Raw genomic sequence first — 18,740 nt, 5'->3', positions numbered from 1 at the left:
AAGTAAAACTTAAAACATTAAACACTTTCAAAAAATAGTTAATTAAATCCTTTTTGTACATGGCAGAATAATTTAAATGATGACCTAATTATTACTAAGGATCCTTTCTGAGTGAATCAGTGGCTGCTGTTCCTTGGTTGTTGCTTATTTTCCGAATGTCTTATCAGGAACTGTGCTTGTTTTCTAACATGTCTTTCCACATCTTCATCTGGTGGGAGCCTTCATTTCTGCTCTTCTAAAGAGCAAATAATATACAAGTATCTAAGTTAAACATATATTGTAATCATGCACATGTTGTTCAACAGACTATTCACAGTACTACTTGCAATGATTGCCCAGCATGATTTATATTTAACGTGTGTACCATCATAATTAAAGTGATAAAGTGAAGTTCACCCAAAACTTTGATTACATTCTTCAAAGTATCTTCTTTTGAGTTCTGCAGAAAAGCAGAGGTCAGAGGTCAATGCAGACATTTACTTGAACTTACTTCCTCTTTGGCTCTGTTTCTTGTTAGTCCAGTCAGAGAATTATAATAAAGATGATGACTCAAGAGACTGCTTGGTGTCTGAGGTGTAACGTCTGAAAACACTTCTCTTCTTTACTACAAAACAGAAACATAGTGAAAGCATTTTGTGGCATGTTAAGAGAAGAAGCAACTGAAGTTGAAACATAAGTGAGAAACTGGTGGTGTGTTTGAGTTGTAGTCAGTTACATGTGTTTTGGCAGAGGTGAGCATCTGTACATGTAAAGTCTGCTTACATTTAGCAACTGTTAAAGCAGGATAGAGCTATTGCAGATGATCTCAGACATACTGATGCATATTCATTTGATTGCAGTACATTCTCATCATAAAAACAACAAAAAATAGCTTATGTATTTAGTTAATTGTGGTTATTTGAAAACATCTTTTTTAGAATTAGCCATTTTGCAAATCACGTCTTCACTCTCAAGTCTTTGAAGAAATGTGAAATGAAAACAAGTTTTGCTTATTGGAATTACATTCATAAAATAAAAATGTGGAAACTAAAAATATAAACCTTTGTCATCATATATGCTGGCCAGCCATCATCCTCCAACATATTGACACAAATAATATGAGATTTGCAATTAATAAAAAAAAAAAAAAATCACAAATACATTTTAATGTCACAAACACAACTTAGCATTCCATTAATTTGTGAATCGCATCCTGTAGATTTTTAGATTGCTGTTTAATTATTTGTAAATCTCTTTACATTAGTTTGTGGATCTATTTATTTGGAATAAAGCAACAACTATGCCACCATGCTAACATCCCAGTTGCTACATAAAAATATTATATGGTCAGAAACTTGATCCAAGTGCAGCTTAAGTTTATTAAAAACAAACAAACAAACAGATAATTCACACAGGAAACAGAAATGCAACAGCTAACCAACATGCAAGACATCGACTGATAAAGACGGACTGAAGCACTGGGCTGTATATCCACAGAGAAGATTACAAGATAACAAGGAAGCTAGACATGTTAAGGGATACAATTAAGGGGACCAATGAAACAAAGGTACATGAACTATAACAGGAAACAGCAAATACAACATAAAAGTCCAGACAAATGGAGAAAATATTACACAGTGTCATATTACACTAATGCAGAGCCTCTACCTGTGATACTCACGTTGTGGATCTCTAGAGATATTCTCCAGTAATCTCTCCTAATCTCCTGTGTCTGCTACTCACTGCCTGAGTATCCTCCATGTCTCCAGCGATCCAGTATAAACCTGTGTCAGAAGGATACGTATGAGATTATTGTGTTGTCTTCACTGCTCCGTCACCTGTGTGGAAAGTCCATCATCGTCATCATCATCATCCACCTATTTATTAATGTTACCTGTGCAGTTTGCTCATCAGTTTGCCTTCATCTTTCTGTAAATAAAAAACTAACAACCTGTTTGAGTATGGTTATCCTGAAAATAGGATGTATTGTAGTTGTCTTTTTTTTCATTCAAACACCATTGATTCAAAATATGGCTTGAATTATGATATGTTATGTTTATAAAAATATGATGAATAATAGATATAAAAGACCCCTTGAACTGCTGATGAACTAAATATATGAATAGAGTAGTTACTGTGTATATTGGTTCAGAAACAGTACAATTCATGGAATTTGCCCCTATGTCATGCATTAATATATTTCAGGTACACACAGAGTTAATCATAAACCATTGATTGAACCCAGATTTGACTATAAAACATTTTATAGTGAGCTTTGTGAGGCTGTTGTGCCTGAATTAAACGGTATTGGAGTTGTTTGGTTTTGCCAACTGTAAATCTGAAACTTTGCTTAATATGCCTCTTGTCTTTGGAGTTGATTTCGCTGTCATCTGCTCTGGACTGCTCTTTCCATTGGTTTTTCTGTACCTTTCTGTTTATTTTTAGTACTGATAAAAGTCCATCAATGCTTTGTGCTTGAGTCCTTGGCCTCTCCCCACACCTGACAAAGATGCACCAGAAAGGATGTTGTCGATACTGTTTCTCTCAAATGATAGAAAGATATATAATAAAAATTATAAAACAAATATTATAATTATAACTTTTTATAATTTATTTTCATTCTGGATGTCTAACAAATATCTTTATTTTGAGCAGACAGTGTGTATGTAATATGGTGGTTCAATACTGCAGCATTGGGTTTTGGCAGCACACATGGACTGACATGTCTGTAGCAGTTTTTATCTCTTAGTGTCTGTTTTTGTTAGGTTGTTTTTGAGATGCAATGGACTCTGTTATTTACTTTGAATCTGCAGTAAAACACAATCTGAGTCACACCTTACAGACACACCTGTTTTACACACATCCTTCAAACACGGAAACAGGAAAACTGTTTCAAGCTGTTTGAACAAAAGCAAAAAATTGTTAAGCTGTTGTATTTTGATCTCTGTGTAAATAAAGTGAAATGGCAGAAACTAGTTTTTCCCAGAACCAGTTCAGCTGTCCGGTGTGTCTGGATCTCCTGAAGGACCCAGTGACCATTCCCTGTGGACACAGTTTCTGTATGAGATGTATTACAGAGTGCTGGGATCAAGAGGATCTGACGGGCGTCTACAGCTGTCCTCAATGCAGACAGACCTCCACTCCAAGACCTACTTTAAATAAAAACACTATGCTGGCTGAAGTGATGGAGCAACTGAAGAAGTCTAAACTTCAGGCTTCTGTTCCTGCTGGACCTGAAGATGTGGAGTGTGACATCTGCACTGTGAGAAAACACAAAGCCATCAAGTCCTGTCTGGTGTGCCTGAACTCTTACTGTCAAAATCACCTCCAACAACATGAGAATCTCTTTAAAGGTAAGAGACACAATCTGACAGAAGCCATTGGACGACTTCAGGAGAAAACCTGTCCAACACATAATAAATTACTGGAGATCTACTGTCATACTGACCAGCAGTGCATTTGTTATCTGTGCACGATGGATAATCACAAAAACCACAACACTATAGCAGCAGTAGCAGAGAGGACAAATAAACAGGTATGAACTGAAAGTCTATCTATCTATCGAAATTGTAATGCTATGTCTATAAGCATTGTCAAGTAACCTTTATTTATATTGCGCTTTACACAAAAAAGATTGTGTCAAAGCAACTGAACAACATTCATTAGGAAAACAGTGTGTCAATATACAAAATGACAGTTAAAGGCAGTTCATGATTGAATTCAGTGATGTCATCATTCAGTTCAGTTTACAGTTTTTCTCAGTTTATCAGTTTATTATCCTTGAGGTTTGCAAAACAGTAAGTGCATTTCTCAAAACAACTCGTACAAATGCTAAACACCATGGATTACCTGCAAAAGCCAGTCTCTTGCTCAAAATCATTAGTTCATCTCTCAAAAATAAATATAGGTGTCAATGACCGTGTCAGTGCCTTCAGAATGACAAGTCCTTGTGTCATAGTTTACTGATAAGACAGTCAAATTTATTAGTCATGTTGTCAATATAACGGTGTACTCTGGAGGGATGTTCTGATCTAAACTATGCCAACATTTTGTATGACAGTTACTGTATTGAACAGTATGCCATATGCTTATGTATGCCATATAATCATTTCAAAAGTACACATTTACACATTACTGAATGTGGGGTATTGACTGAAAGTCAAAGTCAAATTGTGCAGAAGAATCATCTGTTTCCTGTGACTTTTTCCCGGTGGTCATCTGAGATAAGATCTTTACAGGGGATCTGTATCTGGGGCTCTAGTTGTCCAGGTCTCCACTGTCTTTCAGGCATGTAGAGGTCTTTTCTAGGTGCTGATCCAACATCTGGTCTGGATACGTACTGGATCCGGGTGACTGCAGTGACCCTCTGATCTGGATACAGACTGGATCTGGTGACCTTAGAATAAGAAAGAAACAGACTAATATTAGCATAGATGCCATTCTTCTAATGATGTAGAAAGTACATCGGGTGTTATTGGAAGTGTTCCAGTTCCGGTTTACCTAATTAATGCAGCCTAAAAATCCTTTAACGGATTTAGATATTAGAAGCACATTAGTGTGTTATGTGTAAGCCAGGTTAAAGAGACGGGTCTTTAATCTAGATTTAAATTGCAAGAGTGTGTCTGCCTCCCGAACAATGTTAGGTAGGTTATTCCAGAGTTTAGGCGCTAAATAGGAAGGGATCTGCTGCACGCAGTTGATTTTGATATTCTAGGTATTCTCAAATTGCCAGAGTTTTGAGAATGCAGCGGATGTGGAGGATGTAACAAGAGCTCGTTCAAATACAAAGGTGCTAAACCATTTAGGGCTTTAAAAGTAATAAGCAAGATTTTAAAATCTATAAAAAAAATTATAGGGAGCCAGTGCAGTGTGGACAGAACAGGGCTAATATGGTCATACTTCCTGGTTCTAGTAAGAACTCTTGCTTCTGCGTTTGGTAACACTTTAGTATAGGGTCCAGTTCTCACTAATAACAAGTTGCTTATTAGCATGTCTATTATTAACATATTGGCTGTTTATTATAAAGTATGTATAATGCATGGCATCCATAATCCTACCCAATACCCTAAACTTAACAACTACCTTCTAAACTATTAATAAGCAGCAATTTAGGAGTTGAGGCAAAAATCATAGTTAATGGTTATGTAATAGTGAGAATTGGACCTTAAAATAAAGTGTGACCAGATAAACAATATATTGTTGTTTTTGTGTACATTGGGTTTATGGTTAATCAGCAAAAGCTTTTATTTCTTACTTTCATTCAGCTCAGCGATAGGGATCCATATTAAGGATATTTTGTCCGTATCTGGGATTTCCTGAAGCATTGTAAATTCTATAATATTTTCTGTGAGGCATACAGGGCCGGCGCTAGCCATTTGGGTGCCTCCCACCAACCACCCACCTACCCACCAACCAAAGAAATAACTACCATTCAGAATTTCTTAGTTAGGTTCTCTTTACTTCCAAAATAACTGCTGCAAATGAATAATTGGAACTGAACAATGTAAACACAGAAAGTTAACAGTGCAAAAAAAGTTTAGTGCAAATAACAGTATAAGTGTATGAATTTTATGAAGTATGAATTTTAAAGTGCACATTTTAAACTGCAAATAACCATGCATAACTGCACAGTAGAAATTACTCAACAGAGGGACTACATCTCTATAAAGAGACCATTCTGCTATTCTATAGAACTATATTAAACATTTTCACTACCATCAGTTGTCAGAGGCACCTACAGAGCCTACATTTCCTAGCTGCAAAATCAGCTATCAGCAGTGTTGGGAACATTACTTTAAAAAAGTAATTAGTTATAGTTACTCACTACTTGTTCCAAAAAGTAACTGAGTTAGTAACTGAATCACTCTATAATTAAAGTAACTCATTACCAGGGAAAGTAACTTTTTTCGTTACTGTAAAAAAGAAAAAAAAAAGTTGATACATGTCAGAGAATTTACTTTTTTCTTTTTTTTTTTGCAGTTTTCACAAGTCAGTCGAAATGAGTAGAACAGACAGGTACATAACTTTCAATATTTATTGCACGTCAACAGACAGCAAGAGTTTTATCCTGCACTTCAAGTATTATCTTTGTAAAAAATTGTGTTTTTGGCCGCTAGCTTTGTAGATGCGTGTCACACATTGCATGTACACATTACATGCACGTTATTGCCTTTGACCACAATGAATTTGAAATAGTGCTTATATCTTCACCTTGAAAATGCCAACTTTTCATCTGATTGCTCCTGACTCGCCATCTCTGCTGCGAATCTCTGTGTAGCTGTTGCGTGTGTGTGTGTGTTTGGCGCCGCTGGCGCAGCCGTGTGTGCCGGCATTTGTGTAAAAACACTGGCTCTGATTGGCTAACATGAAACACATGACTCTGCCTTAGCCAATCACAACCGCTTATCTCGTCATTAACCCACCTGCTCACTCGCTGTGTGAGCCAGGGGTGCGTTTGGATTACATAGTTTCTTAAATCAATGCATAGCAACGCACTGAATTTAACGTTCAGTAAGCACTTGGTACCCTACGCGCAGTGCGAGATGTGCGTGTGCGGAGCGCCGGCCCTGGAGGCATATTTAGAGTTTCTGTGTGAGGGCACTCTCCTTCTAGGAGTATGAAATGAAATATATATCACATCCATACTGCGCATGCCACCCTATTTTTGGGTAAAAATAGATAAAGCACTATTTCTCTTTAAAGAAATTTGAACTAAATGTGATAATCCATATGTGTTACGTAAAACAGAAGCGGATGCAAGTTGCAAGTAAAAGATCTTTTATTGAGAGAACAGTAGAGGTCTTTCCGTTGCAGCCAGCAGGATAGTGGTGATGCAGGGACTTTGATGGGCAATCCAGGTAAGATGTGTGATGACAGCATGAAGAATTCCCCGGAGTGGTGAGTGGTGAATCAAGTATAAAATCCACAAAGAGACTGGAACAGGTACAGCTTGACACAATGAACTCAAAGCAGCCGAAGGAATACACAAGGAGAATTAAACAGGAAACGACATGGGGAAACTCCAACAATGATCTGACAAACATGAGACGAAAGACAGGGCATTAAATAGGCTGGGGAAATGACATGTATCTGCCGCTGATCACTGATGATCAGCTGTAATGCCTACATCAACAATCAGCGTTACGAGCCACCCACACACACATAAACACACAAGACTCGGATGAGACAGTGGATCACCAACCATGGAACCGGGGAAGGCCGATTAATGTGTGAATGAAACACGGGTTTGATCTTTGATACATGGAAGGCAGGATGAATTCTCCTGTACGCCGGAGGAAATTTGAGTCGGACTGCCACTGGACTAATGATCTTGGTGACATGAAACGGGCCAATAAATTTGGGAGCTAACTTGTTAGATACGGAGCGGAGTGCAGTGTTCTTTGGTAGAAAGCCACATTTTTTTTTTGACCCACGCCGTGTACGGTGAGGCTTCGAGCGGTGGAAATTTGTCTGAGCCTTGGTGCACGCCCCCACCTGAAGAAGAGTCTCATGGACTCTACTCCAAGCGTGCCGGCACCTCTGGACGAAGGCTGGGAAAAATAGGTGGCTGTTAACCTAAACTACATTCAAACAGAGAAAGGCCTGTGGATGACACTGGTAATGAGTTATGACCATATGAACCATAGAGAGTTGCTGACTTGAAAATCGCAACAATCTCTCCAAATCTTGGTTGGCTCTCTCGGTTTGGCCATTGCTTTGGGGATCAACCCCAAAGATAGACTGACAGTCATACCCAGTAATTTACAAAACTCCTGCCAAAATCTGGACACAAACTGGCATTCCCTCTTGGAAACCACGTCCATTGGGAGGCCATGTAGCCAAAAGAAGTGATCTACGACAGTTACCACTGTCTCCTTGGCAGATGATAATTTGGGCAAGGGAATAAAATGAGCTGCCTTCAAGAACTGGTCCACTACGGTCAAAATGACTATTTTCCTCTGTGAGGGTGGGAGGGCGGTAATGAAATCTAGCACTATGTGGTTCCAGGGTCTCGAAGGGACCGACCGCAGTTGGAGTAGCCCATCTGGGGGTCGATTGGAGGTCTTACCAGTGCCACAAACCGAACAAGCCAAAACAAAATTTCAAATGTCGTGAGCCATCAATGGCCACCAGAATCATTGCTTGCCCAAAAAACTGGTGCGATTTACTCCTGGATGACATGCAACGTTGGAACAATGCCCTCACTGAATGACGTCGGACCATAACCCCTCCGGCACAAATAACCGATACGGTGGGCAACCGGCAGAGGCGTTACCCCTTCTAGGGCCGTTCTGACCCTCGATTCGACCTCCCATGTCAGAGTGGAGACAACTAATGTCTCGTGTAAAATACACTTGGGAATAGACAGCGTTCAGAAGGATAAAAAATATGTGACAGAATTGGGATTGACATTTTTGGAACCCAGGCGCTATTAGAGAGAAAAATGAAATCATCTGAAAAAAAAGTGTTAAGCCTTTTAGCAGACCTGATATATTCCAGGTTCTTATGATCATTCCAAACGATAAAAGGTACCCCCGACCCTTCTAACTAATGATGCCATTCTTCCAACGCAAATTTGACTGCAAACAATTCTCTGTTACCAATGTCATAATTACATTTGGCAGGAGATAAACAATGGGAAAGAAACGCACAAGGATGCATCTTGTCATCTATGGAAGAACATTGAGATAGAACTGCACATACCCCCACCTCTGACGCATGGACCTCCACCACGAACTGATGTGAAGGATCAGGGGCTATGAAAATGGGGGCCGAAACGAAGCGGCTCTTAAGTTTAGCAAATACAGCCTCAGCTGTATCGGACCACCTGAACGTCGTTCTGGAGGAGGAAAAGGCAGTCAGAGGAGCAGCTAGTTGGCTGAAATTGTGGATGAAACGTCTATAAAAACTGGCAAACCCTAGAAGCCTCTGTAGGGCCTTACGGGAATCTGGACTTGGCCAATCTACCACAGCCTTAACCTTGTCAAGGTCCATACGTACTCCCTCAGATGATAAGATGTATCCTAGAAAAGAAACAGACTGTGCTTGAAAATCGCATTTCTCCACCTTGACAAAAAGTCTGCCACTGAAGCACTCGTCTGAAGTGCTGAACGTGTTTCTTTAGAGAACATGAAAAAAACAATATGCCATCCAGGTAGACATATATGAATTGTTCTACCATGTCTCTCTACACATCATTCTTGAGTGCATGGAAAACTGCTGGGGAGTTGGAAAGCCTGAACGGCATAACCAAATATTCAAAATGCCCTCTGAGGGTGGTACAAGCAGTTTTCCATTCATCCTCCTTTCTGTTGTGTTGAGTTAGCCAGGGGAGACCGAGAACTATGGGTGCCAGAGGGGAGTCCATGAGGAAAAATGTGATGGTTTCATTGTGGTTGACTGATGTGGTAAGAGTTATGGGACCGGTAGTAAGGGAGATACTGGGGAGTTCTTGTCCATTGAGAGCATTAACAGAAACCTGTCTGGTGAGTGGTGTGATGGGGAGGTGGAATATCTGGGCGAAGTGAGTGTCCATGAAATTCCCTTTGGCTCTGGAGTCCAGTAAGGCTTGGCAGGTGTGTGGTTGTCCCATCTCAGTCTTACCGGAAGGTAAGCCTCTTCATTACTATCGGGCTTGCTCTTTTACTGGACACAAATTTAGAAAATGGCCTGTTCCTCCGCAGTATAGGCATAGTCTTTGGGATCTCCACCTCTCTCTCACTCCTTCCGGGACGATGGGACTGACCATGTCTCCCTCGCTGGTCGCTCGGCCGTCAGCACTTCCGAGTCTATGATTAGGACGAGTATACTGCTCCAGGTGGTTGAGACGAGCATCTACCCACAATGCCAGGTTTATGAGTCCATTGAGAATCTGGGGGAGGTCCAAGATGTAAATTTCCCTTTGGACATGGTCGGCCAGCCCATTCAAGAACTTGTCCCACTGTGCCTCCTCGTTCCATCTGTAGTCTGCCGCCAATGTCCTGAATTCAATGGAGTAGTGGGATACCTGACGATCACCTTGTCTTAGATCCACGAGGAGTCTGACAGCATCCTTGCCTGCCACCACATGGTCGAAGACCCTCTTCATCTCGGCAGCGAGTGGCTCGAATGAGGTGAAGCATGGATCTTTGTTCTCTCACACCACCTTGCCCCATAGTGCTGCCCGACCCGTGAGGAGAGTGAGTGCAAACACCACCTTGGACCCCTCTATATCAAAGGTCCTGGGCTGTGGGGAAAAGTGCATAGAACACCATGTGAGAAAAGCTCTGCAAAAATTGGGCTCACCAGCATAGCTCTGAGGAATGGGTAGGCGTGGCTCAGGTTGGTTACTCGGCTCCGTGGTGTGGGCCGGGCAGTGAGTTTATTCAGGAGTTGGAACTTTTGGGAGAGCTCGGACACCTGCGTCACGAGTGTTTGCACAGCGCGTCCCGTGGTTGTGAGACTCTCCTGCTGCTGATCCATCTGAGTGATACTGTGGTGGATGAACTCAGTCAGTTAAGCGGAACTTGCTGCATCCATAATGATGGTCAGATCGTTCTGTTATGTGAAATAGAAGTGGATGCAAGTTGCAAGTAAAAGATCATTTATTTGAGAGAACAGTAGAGGTCTTTAAGTTGCAGCCAGCAGGAGAGTGGTGATGCAGGGACTTCGATGGGCAATCCAGGTGAGATGAGTGATGACAGCGTGAAGAATTCCCCTGAGTGGTGAGTGATGAATCAGGTTCCACAAAGAGACTGGAAAAGGTACAGCTTGACACAACGAACTCAAAGCAGCCGAAGGAATACACAAGGAGAATTAAACAGGAAAAAACATGGGGAAACTCAAACAACGATCTGACAATCATGAGACGAAAGACAGGGCATTAAATAGGCTGGGGAAAGGGCATGTAGCTGCTGCTCATCAGTGATGATCAGTGGTAACACGCACATCAACAATCAGTGTAACGAGCCATCCACACACACACACAAACACACAAGACTAGGATGAGACAGCGGATTGCCAACCGTGACAATATGTTGGTCTATTGCTTTCTTTCTTTTTTCTTTTTTTCCTTGAATGATTATACTGTCAGTTGGCTTAAGTCGCTTTAGACTTCCTACTGTTGTTGTCAATGCAATCAGCTAAATGTACATAAGGGAACATTTAGTTCTCAGGGAAGTGTCCTATTGTTTTTTTTAGGTACCCAGTGTGAAAGTCCCCTTAGTAAACCAAAGCCCTCATCTTGAGGCTTTAACCATGAAATGCCTGACACCTCTCTCAGCTCATTTGGCAGTATGGAGACTTCTACCAAGTGTATCTTTTTAGGTTCTATGAACCTTAGAGAAGGGTATGCGATCCAATTTTGATGGTACCCACATCATTTCAATGGAAGTGCTCCCCATGATGATCTGTCTCTGGGAGAATCAGATTTAATAATTCTAGGGACTTCCTTTTGAACTGGCCATAGCACCTTGTTCTTACAAAAATCAATTACTGTGGAAGTCGTGAACTAATGGTTAAATAATTTGACTCTTAACCTTAAGGTTGTGGGTTCGAGTATCGGGCCAGCAATAGTTTGACTCCTAACCCTAAGGTTGTGGGTTTGAGTCTCGGGCCAGCAATACCATGACTGAGGTGTCCTTGAGCAAGGCACTGAACTCCCAACTGCTCCCCGGGCGCTGCAGCATAAATGGCTGCCCATTGTTCATGGGTGGGTGTTGACATTGTGTGTGTGTTCCTTCTGTGTGTGTGGACCTTAGATGGGTTAAATGCAGAGCACAAATCTTCAGTATGGGTCACCATACTTGGCTGTATGTCACGTCACTTCACTTCAATGATGTCACAGGTCGGAGCGGACCACAGATGTTGCAAGTCACGCCCCTTCCTAGTTTCCACCTCGAGGAGGTCTCACAGCAACCCCAATGACCAGACAGACCAAGCGTAAGTAATATTAAAACAACTTTATTTAAATTAATTAAAATAATTCAGGGAGGGGGAGGTAAATCTTAAAATTATCGTCTCCGTTCAGCAGGAGGAGAAAGGGGCCGGAGAGGACTATGCGGCGAGGGTTAGTATGTCCCTTTGGGCTTTTGTTGACTCGTGGCGCCCTTCTTTTCTCCTGAAGGCAGAGTGAAACACACAATGAGTAATCGATCCGGTGAGAGTGGCTACCTGTTACTTGGGTCCATACGACTGGCTGATAAACGACTTGTTCCTCCGATCTCTTCGTACAGGGTGCTCGGGCGGCGCCTCCCCTTCTGCACACTCCGAGGTGAGCGCCAACCCGCGACACAGAACTCCAATGGCACTGCAAGAGAGAGGTCACTCAAACTGCGGGGGACAACACAGGTAGGTACTTCACAGGCAACTGGGGCTCTATTCTCACTTTAGTAAATTCGTAGCAATGGACAAAGGTAAGTATTCCACAGGCAACTGGGGCTCTATTCTCACTTTAGTGATTCGTAGCAATGGACAAAGGTAAGTATTCCACAGGCAACTGGGGCTCTATTCTCCTAGAATACTTCTCCTGGGCGGTGGGCTTACGGTGAAATACTGCGATACAGTAAGTAGATGAACTGTCAGACCTGGAGTAGTAAATCGTCGTAGCGCAGGCCTCCACAGGGATTTCCTGTGCGTCGGGGAAAGTTAAACACTGTTGCACCGGGCCGAACGCTTCCCTCTCCTCTCTTCTATTTGCAGTTTAAGGGATCTGGACCGGGGTGGACCTTTGAAGAGGCTCCACAACAGGTAAAGTAAATCCACACAACTAATTTGCAACAGTAAAACTTCCTCCTTGCATATAGGTAATATTTTGGCTTCACTCACACCAGTCTTGCTTACGTGTATTCTTCACCACCGCTTCCACAGAGCCAGGGTATTCTGAAAGGGTCTAGACAGGACGTTACATTTGGGTCTCCATGCAGGGGTCGCAAAATGGCATTTAGATGAAAATGGCGCTTCACCAGCCTCAACGGTCACTGGTCTCCCCCACGACTCATCCAGTCTAGGGTGGCTACTGACAACACAACCACAGCATAACACTGCAAGATTTCAAGTGTACACACTCACAGCAAAGACAAGGACTCACCCACTGCACTCCACACACTCTACGTGAAATAGGGTCAGAACCACGGTTTACTAGGACTTATCCTGGGGTTTCGTTGGGCGTTGTTGATAGATGAAGGGCCGGAGGAATAACGTTGCCGTCACGACTGCTTGCGGCTTCCTGTACTCGTACTTCCCGGCTCACCCAAAACTCTGCTCCGTAATGGGGCCGCTGGCCTATTTACCAGATGCTCACAACATACGCTGGATAATGCACTCTCCCCAATGATGTACAATGCACTGTCCAAAAGTACTCACAAATGAACGATAACACTCTTCCTTTGTCTCCTTCTCCTTCTAGCTGTCCAATCCTCTTCACACCATCGGTTTTCCGTTGCTGGAGATCACCCTTGACGTTACTTCCGGTGAATACTTCCTATGACTGTGACTCCAACACATCAGTAGTTTATATACAGATGGCCTCTTCAAACATCAATAAATGTCGTATACTCAGCCCAGTTACTAGTGTCCTTGTCTCCTTCTTCACCCCGTGAAGTTCCTCTGCCTTCACCAATGCTGACTCTGCCCAAACCTCTACACTGCCCGCCGGATCGGCCTGAAACGATTCAACTCCAACTGCTGTTTGAATTTCTGAGACTCTTTTTATACCCTTCCTGTTCTCTCCATTGTCCAATCCACGATCGCCGCGTTTATTGTCCTCACCTGTGCCTCGTACAGCCCAATTTGCCTCCCGGAGTTGTAATATACGGGCCGGGCGGAAACCATCTTCGGGCGGAACCAACCTTCGCCACTTTTGGTTCCGCCCCCAAAAAGTCACAGTGTGACAATGACACTTCTCTGGATCAATTGAAAATCCAGGGCATACTCAACCTTAGTATCTCAGCATTGAGACCTTGTTCTTGTTCAACTTCAGAGGCTAGGTTCCTGTCAGGTGGAATGCATTCACAAATCCCATGTAGAGGTTAGTGGGGCATATTTTGCTTTGGGAGCAGAACAAGTTTCTGCTGCTAAGGACTTTTTGCTAAGATTTTTCTCTTAAGGCATGGGTGGAGGTATAAGAAATGGAGGTTGCATCCTCAGACCACAGGTCTGATGTGTCAGAGGTTTGGCAGGGCAGATTTGTTCACGTCATGGCCTCTGGTGTTGAATGGTCTTGAGAATACAAGGCAGAGGGTCCCATTTGTATGACGACAAGTGTGCATCTACAGATTTTTTGAGAATAAATGCATCTACTGACGATTTTATATTGGTGTCTACTGCTGGTAGCAATGTTTTGGCATTCCCACATTTGTTTCTCAGATGTGGTGTCCTTCATGGAGGAATTTCCTTAGGGTACTGCTGGAATGGCCCCAGCTATATTTATTGTGAATGTGGTGGTGTTTGCTGCTGTACACAGACCAGTTGAGTGTTTTTCTTTTGAGAGGCATTCACTTTGTTTCTCATTTCATGTAATAATCATTTGAATCTGGCTTGCGCTTACTATTGTAAATGGAAGCAGTTCCGGGTGGATGCTGAATGGAGGTCAGCTTTGCACACTTGCCATTTAGAAGTGACGCAAGTTGAAACATAGCGGAGAGATCAAAACAAACATCTGTCAAGAATTAGAAGTACAAAGTGAGGATTTGTAAAGAAAAATGTCAGAGGATTTCAATAAAAAGCCAATAGGACAAAGGTTATCCTTTGCTAAAGTAAGGAAACTTTACTTCCTTTGCTCCTATAAACAAATGCTGGTTTTCACTGCTTCTGTGTACAACTGTTGGCGCAAGCTAGATCAAAGTGATTGTTACATTTGGAGTATGGATTTTTTTTTTTTCACAAAAATGCATTGATTCGCTAAAGGATCCTTTTGTTTACCCCCTGCAGCCGTGTGAAACACTTTTTTTTCATGGAAGGGCGCTTTTTATTTCACTTCTTTTGGACTGATGGACTGCAACACCCGCTGACTGGAATAATAGCAATTGAAAGATACATTTTTCATATAACTATGACTGGATTCGTTTGAAAGAAGAAAGTCATATACACCTAGGATGCCTGGAGGGTGAGTAAAATGCAGCCTAATTTGCATTTTTGGGAGAACTAATCCATTAACTGAGCTTATCACTCATAATTATTTTTTTTACATTATTACTTATTATGATAAGACAGTAGGTAGACAGGAAGCGGGAGAGAAAGTGGAAAAGGGAGAGGGGACATGATCAGGAAAGGTCTGTGTGACAGGACTCGAACTCAAACCTCAACTCAAACCAGGACTCTTTGTGTTGCATCATACAGTGTCTCTCTGCATTTTTTTTTGTCAGATTTTACAATCTGGATTTGACTCCTGGTTCCCAAGTTTTATCTATGTATATTCCTTTATAAACAGTGCAGTATGGCACTGTGGTATAGTGTTCCTATAATCTCACCTACTGTACTGATGAAACATTGAGTGAACCTAGGAAAGATCTTGAAGCTCTGCCATACTCTTTCATTACAGCTACTATTCCTTCATAGAAGCAACTGAGATTGATGGTCCAGGTGCATTCCTTTTAGGCACCGGTGATGCCATCAGACAATGAACTTCTGTGACTGTTCAGTCAATCATCACATGTGAAGAGTGTTCCCATAGATACTGATGCAGCATCTCCTTCCCATTCTGAGATCTGTACTTATAATCAATTTCTAATTTTAGAAATACATTTACAGAAATCGAATAATATATATGTACACATTCTCTTGAGCCATGATTCTTCTTCTTTTTTCATTCTAATTCTTCGTATTTGTTTTGCTTCATGGAAGTTTCCCGCTATCTAGGATGCAAATTATATAGTAATTTAGTAAGTTGTTAAGTTTAAATAATATGGATGTAGAATATGGTCATGTAGAATATGTGTTTTATTAGTACTAATAAAGAGCAAACATGTTAATAATAGGCATGTTAATAAGCAACTAGTCAATAGTGAGAATCGGTCCCTACTAAATAAAGTATTACCATCATTTTTAACACAGTTGTATGTAATAGTTGTAAAGTTTGCAGTTTTGCTAAATGTCCATGCAGATAATTTTGAAAGAGACACAGAGAAAGTTCCAGCAGAGAATCCAGCAAAGAAAGAAAGATCTTGAGGAGCTGAGAGAAGCAATCGAGTCTCATAAGGTGAGTTTAGAGAAGAACGGAGGTTTGAGACTCTGTTTATGACTGGGTCACAAGCAGCAATCACTGAGAGCTGATTGTTATGTGTGTCCTAAAAGTGCTCTGCAGAGAGAGCCGTGGAGGACAGTGAGAGGATCTTCATTGAGCTCATCCATACCATTGAGAAAATCCGTTCTAAGATGCTGCAGATGATCAGAGAACAGGAAAAGGCTGCAGTGAGTCGAGCTGAAGGACTCATATATCGACTGAAGCAAGAGATTGATGATCTGAAGAAGAGACACACTGAACTGAAGCAGATTTCTCAAACAAATGATCACATCCACTTTCTCAAGGTAACAGATCTGAAATAAGAGGACTGTGCATGTTCACCCATACACTGCTATTATAAAGATTGGAAGTGCCAGGTCATTTTTACTATACAGTAACTCCGACTGTATTTGTCTGAAAGAAGAAAGTAATTTACACCTATAATTTGAGGCTTAGTGCCTCGTTGGTTAATTTTCATTTTTAAGTAAAAGCTAACATCCTGCAGAATTTGGCCTTAAATTTCTATTAATCCTGAAGACCTTCATTAGATGGTTTGTATTCAAATTGAATTAGAATTTCTAAGACCTGGTTATAAAATAAATATAAATACTGGAAATGACTAGAACAGCAGTGCTAGAATATACCTGTTAGATATCAGAATAAAGCAACAATTGCAAATAAAGCACAGGTATAAGCAAGCAAGCAAATATGTGATTGTAGTACAGCTGAGTGGAGGTCATGAAGGTTTTTGTTTTGTGTCTTTATCTTTTTGTAGAGTTTCCAGTCTCTCGCTGTATCTCCTGAATCTGCAGATGAACCCAACATCACTGTCAGCTCTCTCCTCTCTTTTGATGAAGTGAGAAATTCTGTCTCTCAACTCAAAGAAAAACTAGAGGACTTCTGTCGAGAGGAGATAGAAAAGATATCTGGCAGAGGTAAAGCAGCAGACATACATTAACTCTCAGTCATCACAGAATGTTTACAAAATTAATAATTATGTCTGTTTATTTTTCTTAGTAACATATGTTGAAATTATTCCCTCCAATGAACCTGAGATCAGAGAGGAGTTCCTACAATGTAAGACACAATGGAAACACACACAGACACACATGCATTGGTACTTCTGGACTTTCCACTGATAAGTGGCTTTTACACTGATCAGAGAGAAATGCAAATATTAAGATAATATATTTGTTGCACAGTATGTGATATACAATACAGCAATTGTTACACTCCTGTATGGCACACACATTTAAACTCATTTAAATGTAATAAATGACTTTGTTTCATCTCTTTTAGATTACAGTAAGTTCACTCTGGATCCAAACACAGTGAATGAACACCTCCGTCTGTCCATGTGGGGTGGAGTGTTTAATGTCCCTAACGTAGTCCAGCAGTATCCTGATCATCCGGACAGATTTGACCCTTATCCTCAGGTGTTGTGTAGAGAGAGTGTGTGTGGACGCTGTTACTGGGAGCTGGAGTGGAGCGGTGATGATGGTGTGGATATATCAGTGTCATATAAGAGCGTCAGCAGGAAGGGAGGCAGAAACGAGTGTGTGTTTGGATGTAATGACCAGTCGTGGAGTTTGAACTGCACTGCCTTGCTTTACTCGTTCTGGCACAATAACAGCTTCACTGATCTTCCTGTACCGTACGGCCGCAGGAGAATAGGAGTGTATGTGGATCACAGAGCAGGAACTCTGTCCTTCTACAGCGTCTCTGACACAATGAGCCTCATCCACAGAGTCCAGACCACATTCACTCACCCTCTCTATCCTGGGTTTGCAGTTCATTGTGGATCAGCAGTGAAACTGTGTGACCTAACGATATAGATTACAGAGAGTCTACTGTCAGTTGTAATGATACATGGTTTTAAGCCACATGATGAATCAGTCACTGAGATATTACTGAAGTCACTTATTCACTATCAAGAAAGCTGTACTCCCTTAAATATCAGATGTTAACAGAATAAAACTCTTAGAGATTAAAGGCAATTCTAATAATTTTGCTGATTAAATTATTGTGAGAGAATAAAAAGGGTTGAACTGCAGAGTAACTGCATACAGTTATGTAAATGGTAGGCTACCTTATACAGCTTATATAGGCCTAACTTTTTATATTATAGACATTTTAATTTATGTTTTAATATTTAAATGCTGCTGTCCATGTGTTTGATTTGATATATAGCAGTCTGTTCTGGATGATTTTAGTATACATTAATGCCACCCTAATTTAAATGTTCATTCATTCAATAGCCATTGTTTGAAAATCGGATCGGATTAAATTATACTGTATAATATAATGTATAATATTAGACATATAATGTATCATTTGTAAATTGATCATATGATACATTAATATAAAAATATTTATGTCTTTTTTGTCTGTTTTTTTGTTTGTTTGTTTTTTTTTGTAGCATCCCTGAGAACAAGAGAGCAAGTCTAACATAATTATGTCCATATTTACATTTACAATTAGACATTTAGCAGACGCTTTTATCTAAAGGCAATATCATATAGGGAAGCTACTTTTTTGCACCAGGGTTCCTTATTTGACATAT

General features: G+C 41.0%; 1 protein-coding gene across 1 annotated transcript; it reads left to right on the top strand.

Moving 5' to 3' along the window:
* The first annotated feature begins 2,925 nt into the window (after window positions 1-2,925).
* Window positions 2,926-18,444, top strand: LOC113053534 (tripartite motif-containing protein 16-like). Its single transcript, XM_026218653.1, has 6 exons — window positions 2,926-3,514; window positions 16,058-16,153; window positions 16,249-16,482; window positions 16,953-17,112; window positions 17,195-17,254; window positions 17,477-18,444. Exons 1-6 carry the CDS (start codon window positions 2,942-2,944, stop codon window positions 18,010-18,012), a joined length of 1,659 nt encoding a protein of 552 aa, XP_026074438.1. The 5' UTR covers window positions 2,926-2,941; the 3' UTR covers window positions 18,013-18,444.
* Window positions 18,445-18,740: the final 296 nt, after the last annotated feature.

The sequence above is a fragment of the Carassius auratus genome, chromosome 34, assembly GCF_003368295.1.
Source record: "Carassius auratus strain Wakin chromosome 34, ASM336829v1, whole genome shotgun sequence".
NCBI lineage: Eukaryota > Metazoa > Chordata > Actinopteri > Cypriniformes > Cyprinidae > Carassius > Carassius auratus.
Note: the sequence above shows the minus strand (reverse complement) of the source record. Positions and strands in the feature narration are given on the sequence as shown.